The 21,784-nt window shown below is 48.4% G+C and overlaps 1 protein-coding gene across 3 annotated transcripts in view; it reads left to right on the top strand.

Moving 5' to 3' along the window:
- Positions 1-21,784, top strand: part of MAP3K12 (mitogen-activated protein kinase kinase kinase 12) — a 291,349-nt gene that overhangs the window by 172,621 nt on the left and 96,944 nt on the right. For all 3 annotated transcript variants that reach the window (XM_069230972.1, XM_069230970.1, XM_069230971.1), the window contains exons 4-5: positions 917-1,108; positions 2,492-2,650. In XM_069230972.1, the coding sequence (XP_069087073.1) occupies positions 917-1,108; positions 2,492-2,650 (351 nt within the window). The remainder of the gene's footprint in view (positions 1-916; positions 1,109-2,491; positions 2,651-21,784) is intronic.

Genomic DNA, 21,784 nt, shown 5'->3' with positions numbered 1-21,784 from the left:
AATATAGTAAGACTATTGAGATAAAGCATGAGCCGTAGATTTAGTAGTAGTGTGCACTGAGCGTTTTATGTGGTACTCCCACAGTTCACGCTTTAGTGGCTGCTGTCCCCTGTGTCTCTTGCAAAACAATAACAGACCCTTCGGATTTTCAGCAAACTCTTCCAGACCCTAGCTTTTCATAGGAAACAATGCCCAGGCCACCAATTCCGAGCACCATGTTTACCTTTTGGAGGTCATGTTGCTTTCAGTCAGGCATCACAGCCTTCTTAAAATCTCCACTGAGAGCGACAGGGAAATACCAGCTGTGTACTCTTGCGACCAGGAACTTACCCAACTCTCTTCCAAGATGTACAGGTGTTTTCCCAGTCACTGCCCTACAGGGGGAGTCAGATGGCAAAAGAATATTCCAGGGAAAACATGCAGGTTTTACCAGAAATGTACAAGTTAATGTTCACTGTATGTCACACCACCAGAAATAGGCATCTAGAAAAATGCTGCCTAACCCATGTGACCTGCAGGCTCAGGCACTGACCTGTGACCCTCAAAGTCCACAATATTGGTGTTAACATAGCTATCTCAATTCTGTGCCCGAGGTTAACGAGATTTTGTGCCATACACAATTACAATGTTTTATTAATTTGTTGTACATTCAGGTACCTATTTTCACACTTGGTTTGTTTGGATGAAAGACCCAATCCCACAGTCCTAAACCCACTCTTCAACCTGGAAAGGGCGCTTTCAGATTTCTTTTTCTACACAGATCTTCCTCTGGCACTTGAGGTGCTTTGGGAGTGAATTGGTTAGGGTTTGCTCTAGTTGTTAAAGATTGTAGTTTAGGGTTTGTAATCCTGTTCCCCAAACGTTATCTTCTGCATCCGAGGATCCTGGTTTCAACTGTTTCTTTGCTCTCTTCCAGGGGTGTTTGCACCCAAGCCCCGTGCTTCTGCATCATCATGGAGTTCTGTGCCCAGGGCCAGTTGTATGAAGTGCTCCGAGCTGGGAGGAAGGTCACGCCCTCCATGTTGGTGGACTGGTCCATGGGCATTGCTGGAGGAATGAACTACCTGCATCTGCACAAGATCATCCATCGGGACCTAAAGTCACCAAAGTAAGTATTGCCTCAGAATACCCCAGATACACTGATAGAAGAGCCAAACTTTTGAACTAAAGTTCTTCCGAGGCCTGAATGCACATGATCTGCCTCTCATGTTGGGGTCTGTAGAACGGCATATACTATCCTGCCCCTGATAAGAGTCAGAAACCAGTTTTAACATTAGTTATGGGACTGTCTCTACTCCGGCCAACTCCAATATTGCGCCAGTGCTTCCTCCTGTTGCTCTAGTCGACGCTCTTATTAAACAATTGAATGCAAATGGAGAATGGGCTTCACCATCCTAAGTGGTCCATTAAAGAAACTACAGTCATTGAGTGGGACTAGACACTGGAGCTTTGAATCATCCTTGTGGATAATCCAAGAAAGACAAAAGGTTCACAGGCCTTGGCAACTTCACTCTTTAATGATACAATACATAAGAGTACACTGTTCCAGAAAAAATGTATAATGAACTCCACTAGGCACTTCTATAGCTAGAAGCAAATGCCCTCACACATCCGATGGATGTCATGCTTCATCATAGGGCTTGCTCCTCGTCATACTGGCGCTGCAATGTCTGTCGGGCCTACCACAAGGGGGCACTCTGCCGGAGATCTTAATTGGAGATCCGTGGCGTGGTTTAAAGAAAGTAGGAATTAATTCAACCCTACACACAGAAAAAAGTAGGAGAGAGAAGAGAAGGGTAAAATTGTCCCAAGAACCCTCCAAAAAAACACAATTTATTGATCAACGAAGGGTCTCGGTCAAGGTAAAAGAATGTTAGGTAGTGGAACAGAGATAATGCTCAACCACTCTGCCAGCAAAACACAGTGAAGTCCCTAGTGGAGTTCATTATACATTTTTCCCGGAACAGTGTATTCTTATGTATTGTATCATTAATAGGGAGTCTGTACACTGGACCATTTATCTCCCTGTCCCTCTTTTGATTGTGTAACTTGACTCTTTAACCTTCCAAAAGAGTTCCCTCTATAGAAAGAGAGAGGTTTGACTTGGCATAGGGACTTGACTTCTGAAATGGTGATTTGAAGGACTCTATGACATGCAGGCAACAATTCAGTTGTGCAACTAATTGATATATCAACTAGGTTCAAGATTGGAATAGTATACGTAAGGGCACCTCGTACATCTATCATATGTAATCCCCTCACAACAGAATGTAAGCACAATCTTAGGGCATTGCTGGTGATGCTCCATTATCTAGAACCAATGTTACATTTACTCTGTGGTGAGACGACGGACTTTAGTGCAAGAGGTAGGTCCTCTCTCTATTACTGCAGTAGTTATTTTACCTTTTTATTCAAACTGAAAATTGAGATTAGTCCTCTGTGGCCTCAGGAAGTGCCCAGCTCAGGTTTTTCCTGTTTTCCCTGTCCCCAGCATGTTGATCACCTACGATGACATGGTGAAAATCTCTGACTTTGGCACTTCGAAGGAATTGAGTGATAAGAGCACCAAGATGTCCTTTGCTGGTACAGTTGCCTGGATGGCTCCAGAAGTTATCCGCAACGAGCCCGTGTCTGAGAAGGTTGATATCTGGTAAGACAACATTTTGTTATCCTGGACAACATTAACAGTTCAATGTGTTTTGTTCTTTTTACCAAACAACTTTTTACTTTCTATTTTACTTTGCCTATTCCTCTGTGTTACTACCTAGGATCAAGATCATCCTACCAAATAAGAAACCCGCTCTTGATCCTGTCTCATTTTTTTCATATTCTGCATTCATCAATACCATCATCTTTCTCTGGCTGTTTCCCCATCTTGTATATAGCGCCTCCTATCTTGTTTAAAATAAGCTCTGTCTGTATCCTATGTCACAGTTACCGTGTACTGCATGCATCCCTCACCATGTACTCCACCAGTGCCAGCTGCCATTTCGCCTTCACTATTTACTGCACCATCCCTAAGACTGTCTCTCCCTCTTGCATGACCAAACCCATCTGTGACCAAGATCATCTTCACCATTGACCACAGTCATCCCTAGCCACGTCTCACCTCACATAGTTCACAGTCACCAGCATCCTTTGCCACCTTTGAGTGTCCCTTCTGGAGAGAGGGACAGTCCCACAGTTAGCTCACTGCTCCATACAGGACCCTCTCCTGTGAGAAGCTGGGACTGCAGGATACGGAACTGCTCATTCTACCAGCACGTACGGACTACTCCTTTACAGTCAGTAGTGCTGCGAAAGACCTGATCTGCAAACACTGACACTCCTTTAGCTCTGTAATCTGCCACAGTCCGTACAGTGTCTTCGGTTGTGAAGAGGAGGAAATGCAGGGTATAGGATCTCCTACCGAGTTCTTATATTCCAGTGCCTTGTCTTCGGGGGAGCTGCACTTATTATCTGTGCTACCCTCCCTCGCTTGCTTTAAATGGTCACCAGTTGCTGCAGCGCCTCCTGCTCTCATGGTACCACTGTGAGTCACATGACGTCAGCTCCCTTCACACGGACACCTGCCGAAGAGTCCGTGTTACACGGTGGAAAGGGAGGAGACCTGAAAACCCCTGCAATCAGCTGGATTTCAGCTCGGCTTTATAGCCTCCAAGCAGCCGATGGCATTCAGGGTAATGAAAATACACCTCTCGGAACATACACAGCAGACTTCGTTTTTTGGAGGTTTGTGGGAGGAGTTAATGAAGTGGGGCAGAGGTGCCTCTCAGGCAGTTCTCAGCATGAGGCTCTATCCCCCCTCCAAGACTGCCTCTTCCTCTCAGTTTTATTTTCAAGTTGATAGGTCTGGGATCCAATGGTATGCCCCCCCCCCCCCCCCAAGCTGCCGACTTATATTTTGACACAAGTTCTTCCTTGATGCTGTAAGGAAAGGGACAAGCAGAATATAGGATCCCCATCGTTTTCACACCTGCAGTGATTATTCTGCTGGGAGGAGTTGGACTTTCCCTATATACGACCCCCTCCCCGCCAAAGCACAAACACAGATTTCATAGTTACTCGTGTTCTTACAACACCTTCTCCTGTGAAGAGGAGGACCAGCATTGTATGTGTCTCCTTTGCTCTCATAACGCACCAGTCCAAGCACTGACAAGCAAGGAGAAGCTGGGCCAGCAGGATATGGGAGCCCACCACCCATAGCACTCTTACCCGCTGCAGATTTATACATAGCACTGTCGACCACTCTACCAGCTCCTGGATTCCACTAGATCCCTCTGGTGTGGGCACTGAACAGCTTTAACCCAAGTGAAGCTGAATTACAGTTGGAAGGGATTCCCAGGCGCCCTTTCCAAGGTGGACGCCCAAGATGCATTTGTGTGGACCAAGAGCGGTAGAGGCCAATGAAGGGGATAATGTCTGCCGAGTACAAACCCCAGGGATTTTCTGGACTAAAAAATTCTATCAGTGGAAGAGTTTGAGGACAGACTATACATGCTTAGCTTGGTGCCTGAAGAGTGTGGTAGAGCTCTGGTATACAGAGGCCTGTTTCATAACACCAGGATTCAGTTGTCTCCGTGCCCAGAATAGGGATGGCAGAGAAGTGCACACTCGCCATGCAGGCAAGAGCAGGGCACTATTGGTGTAATCGCAGCAGTAGCTATCTCACAGTGCTCATCCCGTTGGCACTGCTCATGCAGTGGTGAATACCACCATCCCTTCAGAAGGGTGGGCACCTGACAAGTATTGTATTGTTATTGCTGGAATCTTCATTTCAAGGCTAGAAAAACATTAGGAAACCAATCAGAAGCCATTATTTCTCCCCTATGAAATACAAATAAGCAGCAAATACAGAAAAAAAATGCTTCAAACGTATTTTAAGCTATTCTGCTCCAATTTACTATGAAATGAAATAGGAGAAAAATTGTCATGTTACAAATGACTGCAGAGGAATGTACCCAAAATGTGATTCAAGTACAAGAATCTCAAAACACAAATAAATGATTGGTATTTTTCACTTCTCATGATCTCTCCAGAGTGTGGACCCCGCCCCCCGCCTACCTTCTACATTAGGGGTGCCTGCCTTTGCGGACATCTCGTATATCCGCGTGCAGTCCCGGTTTTCAGACGACGCTTGTGAGACATCTATTTCCCGGTTTTTGTGAAGAAGGTGGGGTGGTGCTGAAAATCAGCATCTGCCATGACGGAAGTCATTCATCTCTGTTTCCGGCAGCGAAAGAAGAGGTCTGCTGCGCCTCAGTCCACGCTCTCAGTGGCTGGGTGTAGGGGGCTGGGAGGCAGGGAGAAGGGCGTGCCATTACTGCATAGATAGTATTGTGCTGTACATGCTGAGTTTAAAAGAACAAGAGCTTTCAACATTCAGAACGATCCTGCGCTGGGCACCAAATGGTCATAACTGATAAACGGGACTAACGGTCCTTTGGGTATCAATGGTGCAAGTGGACTGTACAAGTGAAACTAGTTATATATTATATAATTAATATGGATACATTTACAAACAGAGAGCTGAAGCGACCCGCGTATGTTGAGCACTCCAGGCAAAGTACTATTTCGCCAGCTTGAGACTTCCCCGTTCACTGGGAAAAAAAAACAACATTTTCACGCCCTTTTTCCTGTAATGTTGCACCGTCTTTGCGTGGACTCTGCAGTCTAATAGGCACCAATGAGAATGGATCATTTATGTAGGCACTGGTTGTCCTAAATGTGTGGTATCGACCAAGTCTTCCTGGGCACATATGCTGGGCACCCGCTCTGTAGGGGATACGGCGTCTTGAGAGTGGAATGCTGGAGACAGCACATGCAAAACTGGTGCAAATGTTTTTTTGAGGGGACTAGGCCTCACTGCTAACGTCACACTGCGAGATAAGCGTGTAGTGTCAATTCCTGTTCCTGCGGTCAATGGCGTAACAAAAGCCCCGGCGTGCTCCAAAGGGCCTAATCAGCAAAACTGGTAGGTGATGGGTCGGGGAGGATTGGGGTGGGCACCGCAAGTTTCGTTACGCTGCTGCCTGCAGTGACATGGTGTTTAGGAACATGGAAACGGCCAGAATTAACGTAATCTAGAAAGCGGGACTGGCCAGAAAGCGGCAATGTCAATTCCCTCCCACCCTAGCCCTTTATTTTCCTGCCCAGCTGAATCGGGTCTTGTACAAACACACTGTATGATAACCACGAGACACGACTGCTGTACCCTTGCTCGAGGCAGGTGCAGCAAACTACTCTTTCAACCGCTCATCTAACCCATCTGAACACCCACCCACTCATCCACCTGACCATCTTTCAACGCGTAGACCTCCCAATCTCTTCATTCATCCACCTATACATTCATCCGCTCATTCGTCCGTCTCTTCATCCAGCTGCCCACCCAGTCATCCACCCGCTCATCCAGCCACCCACTCATCTATTAAAGCGTGCGCCCGCCGATCTCCTGGTTCATCCACCCATTCATCCGCTCACTCGTCCATCCCTCAATCCAGCTGCCCACCCACGTCGCGCGGCTGCATTAAGGAGCACAGTCATTTCCACCCTTTCCCCGTGCGCTGTCCTGTGCAGCTTCCCCTTCTGTTTTCTCTCTCGGTGGGTGTTCCAGACCCTCTCACTAATTTGCTGTTTGGGCTGAGAGCGATCGGAGTAATGAGGGGGAGTGCGAGGCAGCGGCGGCGCGGCCCCTTCATTACTGCGGCGGGGATCGGAGCGTCGCGCTGGTTGTCTCGGGGGATCTCACCAGTGCAGATGGTGGCTGGACCAGCCCGAGGGCCGACAGGACCCCTGCTGCCAGCCTAGGACCCCTGCTTCCCAGCCTAGGACCCCTGCTTCCCAGCCTAGGACCCCTGCTTCCCAGCCAGGCTTGGCAGGTGCAAGGGAGCGTGGGATCTCGCCAGCGCACTGTGTGCCTAAAGCCGGGTTACAAACAGGAACAGTGTGCCCTGGTACCATAGATGCGCGGGCCCTACGAGCCCCTTCTGTTATACAGTGCCCCAGGGGCACACACGGTTCCTTCCGCCCCGCACGGTGCGTAAGATGGCCCCTGATGTTCTCACCTTCTCGCTGAACTGCGACAGTAGGGCTCTAGGTAGCTCCTCCTGGATACTGACAGATAGCTGTCCTGTGACCTCATGTTGTGTGTGACCCTTTCAGTCAGTCCTGGCTTTTTATCCAACAGCACTTTGCGTTCTTGGGCAGTAGCACAGTACTGATCAAGCCTCAGCAGAGAAAGGGTTGTGGGCAAGACCTTCAAAACTGCTCGAAGTTCACACGTGATGTGGTGAGTGGGAAGCATGAATGAAGTAATTACAGACATCTCCAATGTTAGTGTGGGAGATCATGTGCTCTACCTCTAAATGCAGTTCTTATTTTCCCATGGAAATATTCATTTGATCATTTAGAACAGTGGTTCCCAACCTGTGGTACGGGGCCCCCTGGAGTCCGCGAAGCCTTCTCAGGGGGTCCGTGAGAGCCTAGAAAATTAAAAAATATTAACAAATATTGACACATTAGGTCCCCAGCTTCCAGTAATGACTCAGGGGGGGATCCCTGGATTCTAATGATGATTCAGTGGGGGGGTCCCTGGGTTCCATTAATGTTAAAGTGGGGGTCCACAGAAATCAAAAGTTTGGGAACCACTGATTTAGAACATATCTTGCATGTTTCGCTCAGCCCATCAATATGTCTTTATGTTTTTGTCAATGTACACTTTGTAACTTTTGGTAGTTTACAGAGGTTAAAGAAATATCCTTTGGATTCAGTACTGTGTGAGTGAACAGGGTCCACTTGTTAAGTGACTCTCTGACCTCAACATTGCATCAGATTTGTCCTTCTGGAGAGTGGCATTACTATGTGGTCACCTGGCACATATCTATAGAATGGCAGGATCATATCCAATTTTCAAGATAGCCACTGTTCATGTCAACAATAGTTTAGTGTCCCTGTGTATTTAATATCCCTCTCATCACATGCAGAAGTGAAGCCCCTACTAAAAAAAACATCAGCAGACCCAATTAACTCAAAAATGACTGTTCCATCTCTCTGCTACCCTTCCCCGCCAAGGTCCTCAAGGAAGCTATCAGCCACCAACTCGCAGAGCAACTTCAGAACCACAATCTTCTAGACACCTCCCACTCAGGATTTTGCACAAACCACAGCAACAAAACAGCCCTTCTGGCAGCCAGGGATGACATCAGAACACTCCTGGACAAAGGTAAAACAGCGGCCCAGATCCTGCTCGAACTTTCAGTGGCATTCAACACAGTTTCTCACAACATCCTTATCAGATGACTGCACCACATTGGAATCAGGAGAGACATCCTCAAGTGTATCACCTCCTTCCACACAGGGAGAGACCAGAGAATACGCCTCCTGCCTTTCACTTCCGAACCGAAGTCTATCCTCTACGGCATCCCTCAAGGCTCATTTCTCAGCCCCACCTTGTTCAACAGCTACATGACCCCACTGGCCAACATCGTTCGAGCCATGGACTGAACATAATTTCCGATGCAGACGACACCCAACTCATCCTCTCACTATTCAAAGACCTTCACATCACGGTAACAAACTTCTACAAATGCATGATTAATATCACTGACTGGATGAGAACCAACTGCCTTCAACTCAACACCGACAAGTCTAAGCTATTAATCTTCGGAAACACCTCCCCATGGAATGAGGCCTGGTGGCCCTCCTAACTAGGAACTCCACTTACACCAACCAGCCACCCTGCAACCTTGGCATCATCCTGGACGATAGAATTACCATGAGCAAACAGATCAACAAAGTCTCCTCCTCATGCTTGCTAAAGCTCCACAAGATTTTCAAGTGGCTCTCCATTGACTCGAGACGCACCATCACCCAAGCCCTGATCACCGGCAGACTGGACTTCTGCAATGCACTCTAGGCAGGGATCATTGCACAATTCCTCAGGAGACTACAAACTATTCAGAACCCTCCGGCCAGACTCATCCTCGACCTTTCCAAGCGGCCAACATTACCCCTGCGTCAGAAAGCTCCACAGGCTCCCTGTGCAGAAGAGATGGCAGTTCAAGATGTTGATACATGCCTTCAAAACCCTCCACAACCAAGGACCCGAGTACATCAGCCACCGACTAAATTTCCATCACCCGCCCAGGCACCTACCCTCCACGCCCCTCTTCATTGCCCCCCCCCCCCCCACACACATTATTCACCACAGCAACAGTGGAGGAAGCTCCTTTACCTACCTCACTGCAAAATTCTGGAACAGCCTCCCACTTCACCCTCCCTGCTGGAATTCAGAATAGGGCTCAAGACCTGGTTGCTCGAGTGAGCCCCGGCAGCAACGTAGAGCAGAGCCCTGATACACACATGGAGGATTAACTGCACTTTACAAATCCAGATGGATGGATGGATAGACAGATACCCTGTCACACTAGCATGAGGTCTAGCTTTTGGACAGGGGTGTAGGAGACACAAAATTTCTGGGGGGGACAGGGACAACCTTGAGGTGGGCCTCCTGCACAAAGCTTGCACCCAGAAGGGTTGCCGTGGGGGGGTTGATGAGGGGGGGGGAGGCGGTCGCTTCCAGTCGAGTCCTGTGAGACCGGCAATTCCCTGTCTGCTGGGCCGTTGGCTGCCTATTAGGCAGCAACAAGCTCTGTGCTGCAGTTCGCCTGTGTGAAGTCCTAAGAGGCCTGTACTGCCTGCTGGGCGCAGTGCTTCCTGCCGATTCCCGTGCTGCCTGCCATGCACTGTGCTGCCTGTTGGGAGCTTTCTTTCTAGTCAGGCTGTGTCAGTCTCTGCCCCCCCCCCCGCCTGCCTGTGAAGGCCAGTAAGGCCTATGATTGCTGCTAGGTCCTTGTCTGACTGTCAAGTGGCAGTCTCTGTGCTGCCGGGTTCCTGTGAACTGCTGTGCTGTCTGACAGGGCCGGCCTTAGTGCTGGTGGCGCCCTGTGCGACATTGTTTGATGGTGCCCCCCAGTGACCACCTCTGCCACGGATTCCCTCACTACAATCCATCACAACTCTCTCTCAGATGCATTTCATTAGTTTTATACCACCACTCATACTGGGAAATATCCCTTACAATGCAATCAATGCAATGCAATGCATTGACCATGCTGCCATTACCACAAATATGGGGCTAGCATGGATGTCTTTACCACACATGTCTTTACCACGCATATGCGTGGTTACAGCATAGAGAGCGGTCTAGCTGTCCGGGTGGAACAGGAAGAAGCAGAGGAGAGAGAGGTAAGTAGGGCTGTGGCCGAGTTTAGGGTGGGAGGTCGGGTTCATTTTTAGGACAGGGTAGGGTCGGGGTAGTTTTTAGAACATGGTGGGGTAGGTTTTAGGGTTATGGGGGGCAGGGGCATCGAGGTAGTTTTTAGCGCAGTTCAGGGTAGGTTTTAGGGTTCAGAGTGGGGGCGGGTAGTTTTTAGGACAGGGCAGGGTTACTTTTAGGGCTCAGGGCGGGGGGGGTTAGGGCTCAGGGCAGGGGCAGTTTTAACTGATTGGGCAGGGTGGAGTATGGTATCAGGTGTAAGGGGGCAGGGCGGGGAGAATTTACCACGCATGTTTCTTTACCAAACATTCTTTTACAGCTAAATTCGTTGTAAAGGCATGAGTAGTAAAGACACGGTCGTTGTTGAGACCGCGATGTTAAGGCATGCATGATATACGCATGTGTTGTTCCATCATTCAGCCCTCACACCAGTCTAGGGTGTCAAAGCACTTTACATCACACATACATTACGCAGAGACAATCATCATATATGTGTAAATCAGTGTATATGAAATGTTACATAAGACAGGACGACAAGGTGTAGGTGTCATAGGTCATCCATACTGGTAGCAGGTATAGTTTAAGAGTGGTTTATCTGGAGAAGCGCAAACTCAGAATTTAAAACATAACACCATGGTTGGGGGCTTTCTTTAATAATAAGAATTGATTTGCGCTCAAATTAACTTGTTTTGCAACATTAAGTTAATGAAAAAGTGGGGGGAAATCATAACGTTCTAATCTATACCTTGATGTTTGCATGCAGCTCTTTGATAAGTTCATTGCTCACTGTTCTATATTCAGTTTTAATTTATAAATTGCAGGGGACAAAAAAGGAGCTCTCTGATGTAGGAAGCTGGCCTGGTATGTGGTGAGTACCTATGGTATTATCACCTTATACCAGGTCCAGGTATCCCCTTATTAGTGAGGTGTAGGCAGTGTCTAGAAGCCAGGGCTCTCTAGAGGTAGCTGCGGATGAGCAGCCAAGACTTACCTAGGAGACATGCAAAGCTCATGCAATACCATTGTAGTCACACAGCACTTACACACATGAAAGAAACACGTGTTATGAAAATAAAGGTTCCTTATTACAGTAACACAAACACGAAAAAACTAGATAGGCAATACTCCCAATAGGATGTAAGTAGCACACTATCATATGTACAGCAGCAATCAGAAGTTGGCATAAAAAGCAATAGAAAATAGTGAAAAGCAATAGGCAATACTGAAGGCCTAGGGGGGACCAGACCATATACTAAAAAAGTGGAATGCGAAAGCTGGGTCCCCACGCAAGGAAGTGGAATCTGTAGAGGGGAGCTGCAGGAACTAGGAAACCCCAAAGGTAAGTACCAGAGTGCCCTCCAGTGACCAGGAGAAAAGAGGTAAGTTACTGGTTTTTCCCCAACCCACCAAAAGGACTTCAGAGAAGGATATTGCAAAACGCAGGCAAGACTGCAAGAAGCTAGAGGTGGGTCTTGGAAGAGGAAGACTTGGAAAAGAAGGGGACCAAGTCCAGTTTACGTAGGAGTGTCCGGTCGTGGCAGGAGCCACTACCCACCCATCTGTGGATGCAGGAGTTGCTTGGCCGGGAGATGAAGACGGTCAGCAGTGCAGCACTGGAGCAGATGAAGCGTTCCTAGGTGATGCAGTCGACGTCCCATGCGGGATGAAGAATTGCAGTCAGTCTGTGGTGTGAAAAACCAACCAGCAAGCCTTGGCAAAGGCAAATGTCACAGTAGGACAAAAGTGGAGCTGCCGGGGACCAGCAAGGTCCAGGGGGACTTAACCCATGGAGGGGAGTCCCAGGTGACCCTCAGCAAGGCAGAGAGTCTGGAGAAGGAGAGGCAGCCCCCACAGAAGACCTACAGGCAAGGAGCCCAGGAGCTGCAGAGAGGCCCACGCAGCACACATGAAGAGAGGTCCCATGTCGCAGGTGAAGCACGTTGAGGGCTGTGCTTCACAGAGAAGAGTGCTGGGGACTGGGGTTACATGGAGCCTGAAGATCCCTTGGAGGAGATAACAACAGGCCTTGGTAGCTGCAAGAGACGTGGTGCATGGGGGTACTGTCCTGCATGGGAAGGCAAGGACCTACCTACTCCAAAGTTGGACAGCTGGTAGAGAGGACCAAGGAGACCACTCCAGACTATCACCCCCTGATGCAGGATTCACGCAGCTCAGGAGCAGAGGAGATCCACGCAGCCGGTCGTTGTTGCAGTTGGTGCCTGCAGATGCAGGTAAGTGACTCCTTCACTCCAAGGAATTTTCCTTCTTTCTTCTCATGCAGACTGAAGACTTGCTGCCCTCAGAGGAAGCACAGCCGGGCTAATTGTTGCAGTTGCTGGAAGGAACTGGAGAAACAATGCCGCAGGGTGAAGTCGCTGCTGGAGCTGCAGATTGTAGGTTCCTGTGAAGTCCAGTTGCGGTTCCAGTGGCCAGAAGTCAAAGTAAACGTTGCAGAGGAGTCCTGCTGGAATCTTGCACATTGAATCTGAGGACCTACCCAAGAGGCAAACCCTAAATAGCCCAGAAAGGGGGATTGGTCACATAGCAGGGTGACCACCTAGGAGGGGGCTGTGACGTCACCTGCCTGACCTGGCCACTCGTATGCTCACAGAGGCCTCTGCCCACCTTGGATTCAAGATGGCAGAATCAAGTGGCCACCTGGAGGAGCTCCAGGCACCACCCCTGGGGTGGTGATGGACAGGGGAGTGGTTACACCCATTTCCATTGTCCAGTTTCGCGCCAGAGTAGGGGCTGAGGTCCCTGAACTGGTACAGACTGGTTTATGCAAGGAGGCCCTTCAGAGCATACCATTAGCTTGGCGAGGGTACCCCTCCCAACCCTTGTAACACCTATTTCCAAATGGAGAGGGTGTTGCCTCCCTCTTCCAAAGGAAATCCTTTGTTCTGCCTTCCTGAGCATTAGCTGCTCAAGCAGCAGAAGGAGGGCAGAAATCTGTCTGAGAGGTGGCAGCAGCATGGGCTGCCCGGAAAACCCTAGAAAGCTGATAGGAGCAATGCTGGGGATCCTCTAAGGAGCCCCCAAAGTGCATGGAATCATACAAACAATACTGACAATAGGATTGGGGTATGATTCTGACATGTTTGTTACCAAACATGCCCAGGTTCTGAGTTGCCATTATGTAGCTGGACAGAGGGAGTGACCTATGTCCAGTACACTCGTAAAATGGCGTCTCTGCACTCACGAGGTCCAGGAAAATGTAGCTGGAGTTCGTGGGGGCACCTCTGCTCCTCCAGAGGTGCCCTCACACACAGGTACTTGCACCCTGCCCTCTGGCTAGGAGGGCCTGCCATAGAGGTGACTTAGAGTGACCTGGTGCAGTGACCTGAAGTGAAAGGGTGCATGCACCTTTTCACGCAGGCTGCAATTGCAGGCCTCCAGACATGGTTTACATGGGCTCCTATGGGTGGCATAATACATGCTGCAACCCATGGGGAACCCCTGATCCCCCAATGCCCTGGGTACCATATACTAGGGACTTATAAGGGGCACCAGTACGCTAAATGTGGGGTGTGTGTGGTCCAAACAACCAAATTTAATGGGAGAGAGCACTGGGGTCCTGGTTAGCAGGATCCCAGTGAACACAGTCAAAAGTGGGGTAACCATGCCAAAAAGAGGGTACTTTCCTGCATCTGACAAAAGCAGTAACCCACTGACGTATTCACATTATACAGACTTTGTGATCTGCATGTAGACGTTCTTTGTAGCAGGCATAGTAACCGTGTATGTTATGATGAGTCAAAACTCTGACTAGACAAAACTTCAATCTCTCTTCAGGAAGATCATTAATCACCGGAATTATCTTGAGATTTTTATAGTTGCCTGAAAACTGTTGATGGCAAGGAACACCCAACAGGTGCTTTTAAAGTCAGAATATACTTCCAATCACAGCACCCCCATCCTAAGTCAGCACCCGGTGCAGCGGCACCGGTTGCATCGCCCTAGAGCCGGCCCTGCTGCCTTACCTAGCCTTGTCCATCTCTCAGGCCATCTGGTTCTTCCTGGGACCCGTGCTGTGTGCTAGTCTCTCTGCCGTCTATCCAGCAGTGCCAGGCTCTGTACCACCACAGCCTGTGAAGTCCTGCAAAGCCTGTGAGCTGCCCCAGTGCTGGCTTCCATCCACAGGCCATTGGCAGGAAATGAGATTTACAGACAGCCCTTGGCCTTTAGAGCGGGCTTTCACAAATACCAGGAAGGCTGAGGGAGAGACAGGGGACCGAAATGTTGGGGAGGCAGGATGTCAACTTAGGGGACAATAATTAGCTCTGGGGCAGGCAAGCTGGAGACAGAGGAGAGAAGAGAGTGGTGACAGAAACTGGTGCCCTAACAAACATTGCTGCACAGGGTGCCACCAGCACGCTAAAGCCTGCCCGGCTTATATCTCACAGTAACTCAAAAACACTGTTTTTAGAAAGGGAGATACTCTGCAACACAGCACTGGATTTAAAAAGAAAGGGAGTTACTTGGCAATACTTTATTTAATTACCCAAACCTCTTTACCTTCTCAAATCTTGCTGCTGTCTTCAGGGTTCGATTTTCAAGGGAAGGGTAGGGCTCAGGAGGGACGGGATTCAGACAGCAATCAACAAAGGGCCTCTCTTCTCCCTTTGTTCTCAGAAGTGCAGACTGCAGGCAGCTGTGGTGTCAAGGTGAGAAGGAATCCCTTGGGTGCCTCAGCACAACAAAAGGGCAGAGGGCAAGTGTCCTGGAGGCAGGTCACAGGTCAAGTGCAGGGCCAGTATAGGTAGCGCTTTCACGATGGCCCTGCGAATTACAGAACAGAAGGGAAAATTCTTCTGTCCCCTCGTCCCCCCCACCCTTGTCCCCCGTGTTCCCCCCCACTCCAAAATCTGGGGGGGACATATCCCCCGCGTCCCCCACACTTCCTACGCCCATGCTTTTGGAGACCATTGTCGAGTTCCTCCCAACGATAGATTAAGAAAGAATCCTCAATGTAACCACGAAGGTTTAAGGCCAAAACTAGAATGACTTCTCTTTTTTAAAACTTAAACCGAAATGGGTCAATGTTTCCCTAATTTCACTCTTAAATGGAAACACTCAACGTTTCTTCAGTCTTTCCTGAAATGTGATTTCTAACCGAGCTGATTTATTTTTGTCACGAATATATGTGTAACCGAAACTCATATGTAACACAACTTAATTAACTGGAAACGCGAAACACTTAAAAGTGATCAAAGGGAATCATTTAGCGAATCACAAATTAAATTCATGTGAGAAGGGAACAGCAGTTTGGGGCGCGGCTGAGTGGCTCATACCAGGATCTTAAAACGATTGGCAGCTTCTTCCAGCAGAGACATAACATGCAATCTTCCTGCTTCTAACACCCCTGCCTCTCGGAGGTATCCAAGTGAGTCATCGATGTAAACGTGTTGGGAGTGTGGGCGCCTGAGATGAGGTTTTACCGCCAATAGACTAGTGTTTGAAACGGCAGAGAACACATTTTAAACCACAGGGTCTTGGAGACCCCCGTGCGTGACTCACGCAGCGAGGTTGGTGGCTGAATAAGCGTCTTGGTCGCGGACACCAACCCCAGCTATATTGCAATGATTAGTCGGTCTCCTCTTGCCAGGCCCCATCACAATAAAACTCGGGTTCTCTATTTTTTGCAGTTTTATATAGCGCGATCTCGACCGACGGGCATTGGAGCGCTTTACAAGAGCACCCTTTACATAACACAAGGGCAGATTAATTTTTTTAATGCTCGTGCAGATTAAGTGCTTTTTCCCCTCAGAGTCTCAAATGGTTCCACAGTTCCAAAGTGGGCAGCTCTGGCCCTTACGCCACATTGACTAATTTTTTTATTCAGTCCCTCATTTCAATGTTCTAATTGGACTGAGAACGCCTTTTGTCCGCACTATTCTCCTCGCGAGTGGCTGTTTTCCTATCCTTAGCTGTCAGGCTGTAGCACGAAGAACTTGTGGAAAGGGCATTTCCCCGCCAGCTGGTGGGTTGGAGGGATGCAGGGGCCGTGATTAATTTAACGACGGTCGCTTCGCTGCCCCTTCACGTCTTGGCGCCGGTCGTCTCTGGCGCGCCGCACTTTGGGGACTTCCTTTGAGGGTCCCGTGAGGCCCGCCCTGGTTACGAAAAGGCAGGCGGAAAAATGACGCAACCTGCACACGGCATTGAATATTGCAGGAGCGGAAAAAAATCCTGGAAGATAAAGAATCAAGGAAAACACTGTGATGGGGAAGAAATGGTGGCGGGGCATGGGAGCTGAAGTCTACTCACAGTTAAAGAACAACATAACGCAAGTATTTCCGGGGTATTTTATTTTTCTGGTATCTTTGTTTTGTACACAAGCGCTAGCCTGCAGGTCTGCGTCATGGTTCGTATTTATTGACAGGAGAAAATACAGACTTAGAGATCTTAACAGATATTCATAGGATCCTGTATTTTTAGGTTTGGTGTGAGCCAGAACCTTTTGATTTTAGTATAAATATACATATAATATACTTCCGTATAGGGGCTTTCAGCCAGCCATCTTCGTCTATTGGTCAGTTTTTGTGTCATTCGCATTTTCTTCTGTCCCCCTACAGCATACAACTTGGTCAGTGGAATAGCCCGCTTTAGCAATTGGATACCTGCACTGTGAGTGGCAGCATTCTGCTCTTTTGCAATGAGCAGTTCGGCGCATAAAGTAGGTCTGATTAGTGCCTGGGACTTCTATGGAAGTGCATGCTTTTTGAAACAAGAAACATTTTTAGATCGAAGCCTACCAGACATCTGAGCTGTCTAGATAGCTGAGGACTTCTTGGGGACATTGTGAAAGCTTCCCTGGGAGTGCATTCAGTTGCTTACCATTGGCCTTCTGTTTTTTTAACTCGCAGTCGCTTGCTTTTATTTGCAGGCTGTATTTCTTTTTAGGCTGTCCAGCTCGGGTTAGTCCCTCCCATGGAGCATAGCCTGTTTGCCTGGCTCCTTGTAATCTTTTGCAAGTGCTCACTTTCTGTGAACAGGCCTTTACATTTTGATCTTGTCAGGCTTACAGTGTATTCCAAGACAGAGGTCAAATGTCAGGCTCTGACTTCCGAGGGAGCTTGTTTTTTTACTTCAGAGAGATTTTATGTGACAGTGTTGCTGGAGTTGTGAAAAGAAAATCTTTCGTTCTAACACACAATAAACTTTCTGTCTGTAAATACACTTAGCAGATATTTCTGAATTTATCAGAATTAGAAAAGCATAAATGAAGCACTTTTTTGTAATTTTGAAGTGTGGTGGAAACAAATATTTTAATAAAATCAAGACAAGTCAATACATTAGGTGATGCCATGTCCACACATCATTGTTTGTGCGCTGTATAGTTTTATCAGTCAAACTGTATGTCAGTGCAAATGTAATGGTTATTTCAATTGAAAATGTGTTGTCTATAATGGCAGTGTGCTACCACACTATGCATGCTCCACACTACGCCACTCCACTCTGTGCCACTCTACGGCACACCACTCCACTCTGCCCCATGGCACACCACGGCACACCAGTCTAAGACATGCTTCTCCAGTCTATGCTACTCCATTCTGTACTCCTCCACTCTGCGACATGCCCCTCCGCTCTGTGACACACCCTCCTCTCTTCTCTATGACACGTCTCTCTACTCTATGCTTCTCCAGTATATGACCGGCCTCTCCACACCCCTCCACTGTATTCCCCTCCACTCTATGCCTCAACACTATACAACACTCTATTCTATGACACTCCACTCTGACCCTCTACACTACTCTATGGCACTCCACTACACACCACTCCACTCTACGCCGCTCCACTGTATGCCGCCACGTTCCACATCCCTCCACTCTGTGCCACTCCAATATACAACATTCTACTCACCTCTATGCCACTCTGCGATGCTCTACATAACTCTTTCTATACCACCTTACTTCACCCTACAATATACTGCTCCACTCTGCAACACTCTACTCCACTAAATGTTACACCTCTCTGACACTCTGCTCCACTTTATGCCACTCCACTTTGATAGTCCACTGTATGCTACTGCACTCTAACCCACTCTACACAACTCCCTCTACCCCACTCCACTACAAGCCACTCTGCGCCACTCCTCTCTGCACAATTCCACAGCACACAGCTCCACTGTACGACATGCAACTCAACTCTGATACGCCACTCCATTCTATTTTATGACACGCCTCTCCACGCTACAACACTCCATTCTACACCACTCTACTCTATGCCATTCCACTCTATAACTAGCCATTCACTCCCCTCTGCGCCCGTCCATTCTAATCGACGATAATATACGACACTCTACTTTATGACACCCCATCACACTCTATGCCACTCCACGAATCTCCACTTCACTCCACTCCACTCCACACTGCAAACACTTTATGCCACTCTACTCTGTGACACTCCACTCTATTACACTCTGCAACACTTTACTCCACTGTACGGCACTCTACAGTTCCTTACCCCACTGCACGCTACTCCACCCTACGCCCCTTCACTCTGTGCCCAGGCAGTATGAGCCATCTCAGTCTACGTTCCTCCACTCTGTCACTCCTCTCTACTCCAATCTGCACCACTCTACAACAATGTATTTCAATCTGCACCCCTTCACTCTGTACTCCTCCACCCTATGCCACTGCAGTCTGTAACACTCTGCTACACTCCACAAAACTCTACTCCATTCTACTGTACTCCATTCTGTAACACTCTATTCTGCTCTACAATGCCCTACGCAATTCCTTCTATGCCACTCCTAGCCAATCCACTGTACAACACTACTACTCTCTGACACTACAACACTCTATGCCGCTTCACTCTGACACTCAACTCTAAGATGCTCTACTTCACTCTATGCCACTCCACACTCCTACTGTACTCCAATCTATGCCCCTCCACTCTACAGTCCTCCACTATACTCCACTCAACACTCTACTCCCCCAAAGACTCTCCACAACTCTCCATGACACTGTACTCCACTCTATGCCACTCCACTCTGACAGGCTATGCCACTCTACGCTACACCACTGTATTCCACTCCACTCTACAACACTCTATGCCTTTTCTCTCTACGACACTGTACACTCTCCATGCCACTCCACTCTTCACTGTACCACATGAACTCCACGCTACCCCATGTCACTCCACTCGGTGTCACTCTGCAGCACCACACTTCACTCTACTGTGACTCACCACATCACTCTACGACACTTCACTCCATGCCATTCTAGTCTACCCCACTCCACACCTCTCCACTCTACGACACTCAACTCTATGCCACTCCACTCTACAACACTCCACTCCACTGTAGGATACTCTATATAGCTCTTTCTGTGCCACTGCATGACAAACTACTCCACTGAATGACACTCTGTGCCACTCCACTGTGACATTACAACACTCTACTCCCCTCTGTGCCACTCTACCTGACCACATTCTACTCCACTCTACACCACTCTACTTCACACAACACCACACCACTCTGACACACTGTCAATCTAGGGCAAAGCACTTTACTCCACTATACACATCTCCACACTACCAACACCCTAAGCCCTTCCACTGTAGCACACTGTACTCTCTCCATGACACTTTACGCCACTCAACTGTACGGTACAGCACAACACAGCACTCTACTGCACTCCACAGGACTCAACATTACTCCACTTGGTGCCAGTCTGCGGCACACAGCTCCACTCTATGACAAGCATCTCCACTCTAAGATACGTCACTCCACTCTATGCCCAACCCCTCCACTGTATGCTCCTCCAATCCACGCCACAACACTCTACAACACAACACCCTACTCCACTCTACAACATTCTATTTTACAAGACTCTACTCCCCTCTACACACTCCCCTTTAACACTGCTCCACGCTATGCCACTCCACTTTTCACTACTCCACTTTACCTAACTCTACACCCCTCCACTCTATGCCACTTAACTCTACTCTATGCCACTCCACTCTACAACACTGTACTGCTCTGTAAGATGCTTTATGCAACTCCCTCTATGGACGCCATTCCACTCTGACACTGCTCCATCCACTCTGAAAATCTACTCCACTGTACACCACAACACTCTACTTTACTCCATTTTACACCACTCCAATATGCAATACTACTCCTTTGTCACTCCGCTCTAAGACACAGTACTTCACTCTGCGACACTTGACTCTACGCAACTCCACTCCCCAACACTCTACTCCAAACTACATCCCTCCACTCTGACACTCTGACAATCTCCACAACTCTCCATAACTCTGTACTCCACTCTATGCCACTCTACTCTATAACATTCTACTCTACATCATTCTACTGTTCTCCACTCTACGACACTGTATGGCAGTACTCCTCCACTCTGCGACATGCCCCTCCACTCTATTCCACTCAGCTCTATGACACTCTATTCCACTCTCTATCAGTCCACTCTACAACAGTCTACTTTCTCTACAGCTCTTAATGACTCTCTATTCCACTCTGTGAAACGCTATACAGCTCCAGTCTATGACAATCCACTTTACTCCACTGTGCTCCCCTCAACAAAACTTTACTCCTCTCTAGGCACCTTCAGTCGATGCCCCTCCAAACTATGCCATTCCACCATATGCCACTCCACTCTATGCTCGTCCTCTCTACTCCAGTCTGCGACAATCTACTCCACTCTATGACACACCACTCTACAGCACTCTATGCTATTCCACTCTATAACAATCTATGCCACTCCACTCTGACACTCTACTCCAATCTTTGTGCCTCCACTTCACTCCATTCTGATGCTCTACCCCTTCGTGACAATGTACTCCACTCTTTGGAACTCCATTCTACACCCCTCTACTCTTTTCCACTCTACTTTATGACACTCCATGCCCCTCCAGTATATGACACTCTACTCTATGCCACTCCACTTAACAACACTCTGTGCTTCCACTCTGTGACACTCTACTCAATCCATGACACTGTACCCCACTGTTTTACAGTCTACTCCACTGACTGTCTGTGCCACTTCAGTGTAAGACACTCTACTCTCCTCTACGCCCTTCCACTCTAGGACACTCTACTCTCTTCAAGGTATTCCACTCTGACACTCCACTGTGCAACACTCTATGGTGATCCAGTCTACAACACTCCACTCTGTTCCACTCTTCTCTACTCTGTACCACTCTAGGACACTTTACTCCACTCTACCCCCCTGCACTCTATGCTGCTCCTCTCTACTCCAATCTGCAACACTCTACCCCACTCTGACACCACTCTACGGCACTTTGGCATCCCACTCTACAACACTTTGTGCTGTTCCACTCTGACACTGCTCCAATCTATGCGCCTCCACTCTACCCCCTCCACGTCACTCTATTCTGACACTTTACTCCCTCCACAATGCTGTAGTCTACTCTTTGGCACTCCATTCTACTTCACTCTACTTTACAACACTCTACACCCTTCCACTCTGTGACACTCTACTCCCTCCACAGCACTTCATGACATTGTACTCCACTCTTTTA

This window comes from Pleurodeles waltl, chromosome 4_2 (assembly GCF_031143425.1).
Source record: "Pleurodeles waltl isolate 20211129_DDA chromosome 4_2, aPleWal1.hap1.20221129, whole genome shotgun sequence".
Classification (NCBI taxonomy): domain Eukaryota; kingdom Metazoa; phylum Chordata; class Amphibia; order Caudata; family Salamandridae; genus Pleurodeles; species Pleurodeles waltl.
The sequence above is the reverse complement of the archived record's forward strand: the minus strand, read 5'-3'. Positions and strand labels throughout refer to the sequence as shown.